General features: G+C 27.7%; 2 protein-coding genes across 2 annotated transcripts; both read right to left on the bottom strand.

The window, feature by feature from the left end:
• Positions 1–750: 750 nt before the first annotated feature.
• On the bottom strand, positions 751–3374 carry LOC111042666 (tubulin alpha-2 chain-like). Its single transcript, XM_022327351.1, has 6 exons — positions 3351–3374; positions 2960–3293; positions 2583–2884; positions 2344–2514; positions 1936–2289; positions 751–1873 (listed from the first exon to the last, which is right to left on the bottom strand). The coding sequence occupies exons 1-6, from the start codon at positions 3372–3374 to the stop codon at positions 1613–1615; spliced, it is 1446 nt and encodes a 481-aa protein (XP_022183043.1). The 3' UTR covers positions 751–1612.
• A 100-nt stretch (positions 3375–3474) lies between these two features.
• On the bottom strand, positions 3475–6726 carry LOC111042686 (cytochrome c oxidase assembly protein COX15 homolog). Its single transcript, XM_022327376.1, has 8 exons — positions 6345–6726; positions 6197–6277; positions 5760–6007; positions 5516–5702; positions 4747–4993; positions 4512–4666; positions 4333–4446; positions 3475–4256 (listed from the first exon to the last, which is right to left on the bottom strand). The coding sequence occupies exons 1-8, from the start codon at positions 6411–6413 to the stop codon at positions 4122–4124; spliced, it is 1236 nt and encodes a 411-aa protein (XP_022183068.1). The 5' UTR covers positions 6414–6726; the 3' UTR covers positions 3475–4121.
• Between the last annotated feature and the right edge of the window lie 110 nt (positions 6727–6836).

Here is a 6836-nt window from a genome sequence, read left to right as displayed (position 1 = left end):
GCTAACTGATAACACAATTTCAAATTGCCTTGGACCTCATGAAAAGAGAAACATTAAAAAATATATAATAAAGTTCAAGTGTAACAATCCAATGTAGGTACCTACCTATAAACTTCAAAATATTCTTGCCATGATTCTAGCTAAGTCAGGTTGGCAGTTGTTAAGACTTAAATTTCAAATCAGTTTCACCTACCTATTAAAAAATAATTTTAATTTATCAAAATCACGATTTACCATAAATCATTGCAACCTGGTACTTCTGATTGTAAATAAAATATTAAATTAGTAGCTATGGTACCCCATACCATTCTACTATAGTTACCAATACACACTGAAGTATTTGCAATTAATATTTTAAATAAATAGTGATCTGATTATTCATAATATCTAATACACAACTGTCAAAACATAATTATTTAAGTATATTTAATACTTGAATAAAATTAATTTGAATAGTATTATCTCAAGTAATTTATCTACACATTAAGTAGTAGCTTTATGGATAATGGATATAGTAATTATTCGGAAACATCTGTTGAGTACCTACCTATTGTTTAAAAACAACTTAAGATAGCATGAACTTATCACAATCAAATCAAATAATAATTTTTTTTTTAATATTACCCATTTATATGTTGTAAATACTAAAAAATAGTAATCTACCAAAGTTCTTAACATATTGTTTTTTATGATTCGGTTACGGATCTTAGAAATTTCACAATATTTATTTAATAAAAACTTGTACAAAAAAGTGCATACATAATAATGACCTTCCAAAACTGCAAGGTTTACTGTTTACAAATAATAACACAAAACTTTGGTTATCATCATATTATATACATTCATATAATTATTAAACTAAACTTTGTTAAGTCTAGAATTAGATACCAAGCAGTGTTTTTTTAATCACCAATGAGTAATGACTTAAATTCATATCAATATTTACAATTTTAAGGAACCATAGAAAGATACATCTGTCATATTATTTAAGTTTAGGTATTAATACTGTTAACCTTATATATTTTTTATTTTTTATTATTTAATATATCTAATGATATAAAATTTTGGTCAGATTTTACAGATAGGTACCATAAAAACTAGCAATCATAATGTGTGATTGAACTTATAAACAAGTTAATATTGTACTTTTATTGAGCTATAAAACATTTAATTCATAATAATTTTCACTTACTGCCAATATGTTATTATGTTAAAGTGTAAACTATATAATATTTAACATATTGTAAATGTAACTATTCAATTTAAATTAACATTCAAAACATCAAATGGATTTCAGCGCACTATTAAGTATTAACTTTCTTCTCTCTCTGACCCATCTGCAACATGGCAAATTCGTGTTCAACTGATCCAACTGTGTAATAAGCTTTAGTATTACTGTATTAGAGTAAATTGACCTATTGTCTGGTATTTTGATTGTGTGTTACCTGTTTTAAGATATTTAAGTTGTTTACAAGCTCATAACAATATGTAAAATATTACACCTTAAAAATGATTTCATATTAAAAATTTACTTAGCGCCGAATGACCAATAAGTTTATTATTTACAACATATTATACAAAAATTGTATTAACAAAACAACCTTGTTCAATATTATGATCTTTCAATTTCTTCATACTCTGCTATCAATTTTGAAATGTTTCCATTAGTTATATCAAAAGTTGCTTCATCCATCCCTTCTCCAGTATAATGATGTAAAAATACTCGTTTGGCCAACAGTTTATTAAAATTGTCCATTGTGTTCATCCAATACTGTTTTATAATAGTATTGTTACACAACATTGTTGTTGCTGTAGAGGCTGCAATAATTCCACTACCTGGCACTGCAATAGGAAGTAGATTACATAGGCCAAACTGAAAAAAAAACCAATTTATATTTTTAACACTCAATTTAAATTAAAATTGGTGACACTCACCTTAAATAGCGGAGAGTTCATATTATGTGTTACGGGAATAGTTTGTTCTCTTTGAAGAAAAGCAATGGTTGTATTAATATTGGTTGGTTTTAAATTCCCCCGGAACATCATGCATATTGACAAATATTTTCCCAGCTTCGGGTCAATTTTTATCATTTGATAATCACTATCAAAACTCATAACAGCCGATTGTGTATTGGCTGATGATATACTTCTGGCACAATTTGTGATGGGAGCATATGAAATTAATGGAAAATGCAATCTGTGTTGAGGTATTAACTTCGTTAACAATTCCGAAATGTTACCAATCATTGAACCTTCAAACCGGAGTGATGAAGTAATACCAGATGTAACCTAATATTGTAATATTTAATAATGGATATTTGTTTGCATAATTATAATACATACTAGTGCTACAATACTATTTATGTTTGCATAAGTTGGTTTAAGCAAATCTAATTTAGAGCCACATATATCATAAATTGACTTGTTATCAAAGAGCAAAGAACAATTGACTACATCTAAGACATGATGAGTGGCCAAGGCAGTATTATATGGTTCCACAATAATATTTGAAAACTGTAAAAATTCTATTATGTAATAATGTTTACAAAAATATTGTTACATTGATGATAATGAAAACAAACTTCTGATGAAGAGCAAACATTTAAGTCAATAATTGTTTTGTTGGGATAAGTATTTTTAATAGTTTCAATGATCCTTGAACCCATCCCAGATCCAGTACCACCAGTTATTGATCTAAACACAGCAATACCCTGTAATGAATTACAATCTTCTGCTAAACGTGCCAGTTGATCCATAACTTTTGATGAAAGTTTCTTGCCAACCCCATAAAAACCAGCAGCATAGTTGCTCGCTGCACTTTCTTTTCCAGATATCATATTCTCATAAGAAAATAAGTTTTTGGAATTTCCACTTTTCAAAAGATCTGAAATTAACCAATTTATTAGTATACTATTTTGTTGAAACTGTACCAGAATGGTCTATGATTCTAATTACTAACCTATAGCTGAAGGTTCAGTGTCTACAATCAGAGCCCTAGGGACATAGGAGTTGTCTTGAGACAAAGAAAACATTGATGTAGAATTTGTAGTTAATTCTCTAACCGTTCCATCTAGATTGATTCCATGTTCAAGACAAAATAATTCCCAACATGCTAATCCAATTTGAACACCAGCTTGCCCAATATGAATCCATATGAACTCACCTTGTGATGGTGGTGGTGGTGGTGGAGGCGATTCTGGTTTAACTACTTTAGGTTTTACACGTTGGGCCTTTTTAGATTTCTTTTTTTGTTTCTTGCCAGATTTCCGCGATTTTTTTTTTGCGCCTTTTTTCTAAAGGTTATTTTTTAATACACACTAATAATATTTTTAATAATAAGAATTTCTTACCTTTCCTATTTTATTTCTTTTCATGTTTAAATTTAAAAATTATTTGGTAAAATAGTTTTTAAGTATTAAAACATCTATTATTATTTAAATTGTTTATATTTCCAACGTTACATGAAATAAATATACAATTGTTTGACCACTACTTATTTTGTTATTTTTTAATCAACTTAATTTTATCAAATCTTAACAAATAACATAGGATCTATGTATAAAAACTTGCACATTTCCAAATTCTCAAATAATAGATTCTTCCCCCTATATTCCTATTTGCTTTTACACAAACATTTTCAATCTTTAAAAAAAGGAATAAGTACATTATGCATACCACTTTTGAAAATTAAGTAATATAAAACAATTATATTTCTATACACAAACATAATTATGTTTGAAACATAAACCTTACGATGAATACTAATAGACAGAAGATACTGGATTGGCAGGGTAAAGTGGTACAGTAAAGAGAATTAGCACAGAATTAGTGTTAATATTAAAAAGTAGACGTAATGATAACAGCAATCGTGTATTAACTTATGAATGAATCGCTAATGTGCATTTGCAGTATGCTTCAGTGCTTCGTGGGACAAGGCACATCATCAACATGTGTAACTACTATGTTCCGTCTATAAGTATAAGGTTTGATTTAAAGCAAATACTATAGATACTGATAACTGATAAGTGTTAAATAATTGAATAAAAACAATAATTTTATCATTTATGAATACTTACTTTATTTATTATAATCTTAAATTACACTAAACTTAATCTAATAATTTAAACTTTAGGTAATTTTTTGAGTTCATGTACAAGCCATAGAGCAAGTGAAAGTAATGTAAGTGAGCCTGACTGATGAGCAGCAGCTAGTGAAACAGGAACATAAGTAAGAAGTGTAGAAATTCCTAATCCCATCTAAAGTAAAACAATTTTAACCAATAACGTTATAATATGTTAACATAATTTCATAACATTTTCAATTAATTCTTACTTGGCACCATGAAAAAGCTGCTAAAGCAGTAGCAGCAGCTTTAGCTCTTGGAGGCAGCTTACTTTTTCGAGACATAACATATAAAGCTGACAGAATTGAAACGGTACTTATTCCCTAAAAGATAATATCAAAATAAGAAGTTTATTATTTTTTTTAATATAAAAAATGTTATAATTTACCAATATTCTATGGTCAAATTGCACTGTGGTAGGATTCTCCGTTATGTTGCTAAGTACAGGATCTATTTGCAATATATCATCTGGTATCCATTTGTCACCCATTTTTGGAAAAGAATTGTAAACTAATCCAGCATCTAATCCGGCCACAAATGCACCTAAAAGTTGGGTGAATAGAAAAGTTAATTTTTAAATCAATTATAATATTTTCAGAATCTAGATTATTCATTATACATACCAGACATAGCGGTTAAAAAAACTAAGCCCTTAGCTGCCATTGCCAGTCCCACAAACTTTTTTGTAACACATCCAGTTACTGTAACTGGTAGGAGAATGCGTAATGAGTTTGTTAAAAGAAATGAATACAACACAAATGCTAAACCCAGATGGGAAGCCAATCTATACTGTGATACTCTTGGAACATCTGTGGGCTTGTCAAATCTATCTTCTAGACCAGATTTAACCATATACCATCCCATCAAACCCTAAAATAAAAGTATAATAATAAAAATCAATAACAAATTTTTTTAAATTTATCAAGTAAAATGAAAATGAAAATATGGTTATGAGTATAGTATATATATATATATAAATTACTTATAACTTATTACTAATGGTATACACATTAAAGTTTAAATTCAACAATTATAATTTATAATAGTTAACTTAAACATTTAGCACTAGAAATAACAAGAATAACAATGTATTTTCTAACAGCTGCATTTGATATATTTTTAACCTCCTTATGGATTTTATTAATTTTTTATTGTAGTAATAGATGTATAATAATATTTAGTTGATTATTTCTTATAAATAAATAATAGATTAAAATTAGTTATTCAACTACTTAGATCACACTTCTTGATTAATGTGGCTATTTATAAAAACAATAGTCTTTAGTTAAAAATCTTACAATAACCTTAATATTATAATACGAAAACTTTTAGAGGTAAATTTACAAATTTAATAAAGTTAAATATTTATATAGTAATGTATTAATGTCATACTTGTCCTGCTAACAATGTAGCACAAATCATAGAATGAATTTTAGTAGTACGGCTAAATTTACGAGTTAGCCAGAAGCCCGTCATAGGAATCAAAAATGCAGCACCTATACATCGACCCCAAGTCCTATGTGCATACTCCATCCACCATATCCATTTGAACTCTTCTATAGTCATAGTAGAATTTTTCCTAAAATAAATATTAGAATCAAATTTGTTTCAAATAGTCTTGATGACATTAACTAACATTTTGAATTCAGGATATTGTTGATATTTATTGAATTCTTCCAACCACTGAGTCTGAGTAGTAGGTAATTTTTCACCTAAAAGTTTCCAACTAACCATAGATAGTCCTGATTCTGTCAGCCTGGTTATTCCGCCCAAGGCAACAGCTACAAAAACCATCCCACTGCAACCAAGAAACCAATAACCGACATATTTTGGATCAGTTTCTACTTTTTGAACGTTACTAAAAGATTTTTTCCACACATTCAACTGAAATGTAATAAATAATGATAAATAATTTTGTTTATTTTAATAAACTACATTACATTAATTTAGTTCACAATTATATATTTTTGCAACAGACTTGTACAACTTGTAACGAAAAATGTCAAAGTCTTTATCCATCTCAAAAACGTTTACTATATAAATTAATAGTTACAGCAATAATATTGTACTTACATTTAAATTTGATGATATTGATGTATTGTGGATGGATGGTTGACGAGTGATGGATAGCTGTTTGGATCTTAATAGCAACCTCTACAACATAAAAATAATAATGTTTCTTAAAGTAAACAAAATATTAAATTAAACACAGTAACATTACTTTTCCAATTGAAAAATTAGGACTCATCTTTGTGCCTATACCACAAAAACATTTACCAAGACTTAACATGCTTAAAATGTTACAATATCAAATTTAAAAATATCGCAATAAATTGAACTTTAATTTAAATAACAAAAACGGAAATTCTAATACCACTTTGTAATTTTAAAATATATACCTAATTAAAAAAATCATTAAAAATTTTAATTTTAATTAAATCGCCCTGTTACTGGGTTATTTCTTTCGGCTTTCTGCCAAGTGCCTCGGCCTTCTGGAAAGATTGGAATCTTGAATCTCAGATTTTATTAAATATTATTTTAATTTTAATTTTGCTGAATATAATCTGTGCTTGAATCTTGATTCACAAATCAGTTACACCATTCGGGGTAATTCTGATTTCTGATAACTCGTATCAACAAAAAATAAAAGATTGATAATGTACAAAATGATAAATTATTGATAAGAAATTGTTTTGAATTTCTATATTTTATT

The sequence above is a fragment of the Myzus persicae genome, unplaced genomic scaffold (assembly GCF_001856785.1).
Source record: "Myzus persicae strain clone G006 unplaced genomic scaffold, MPER_G0061.0, whole genome shotgun sequence".
Taxonomy (NCBI): domain Eukaryota; kingdom Metazoa; phylum Arthropoda; class Insecta; order Hemiptera; family Aphididae; genus Myzus; species Myzus persicae.
The sequence above is the reverse complement of the archived record's forward strand: the minus strand, read 5'-3'. Positions and strand labels throughout refer to the sequence as shown.

Coding starts and splice junctions, on each gene's coding strand:
- LOC111042666 (XM_022327351.1), bottom strand. CDS start 3,374: ATGAAAAGAAATAAAATAGGAAAG. Junction 2,290..2,343: donor TAAATAGTATTGTAGCACTA/GTATGTATTATA, acceptor TTACAATATTAG/GTTACATCTGGTATTACTTC. Junction 1,874..1,935: donor TGAACTCTCCGCTATTTAAG/GTGAGTGTCACC, acceptor TTTTTTTTTCAG/TTTGGCCTATGTAATCTACT.
- LOC111042686 (XM_022327376.1), bottom strand. CDS start 6,413: ATGTTAAGTCTTGGTAAATGTTTTTGTGGTATAGGCACAAAGATGAGT. Junction 4,994..5,515: donor CTACATTGTTAGCAGGACAA/GTATGACATTAA, acceptor CTTTTATTTTAG/GGTTTGATGGGATGGTATAT. Junction 4,667..4,746: donor TTTTTTAACCGCTATGTCTG/GTATGTATAATG, acceptor CCCAACTTTTAG/GTGCATTTGTGGCCGGATTA.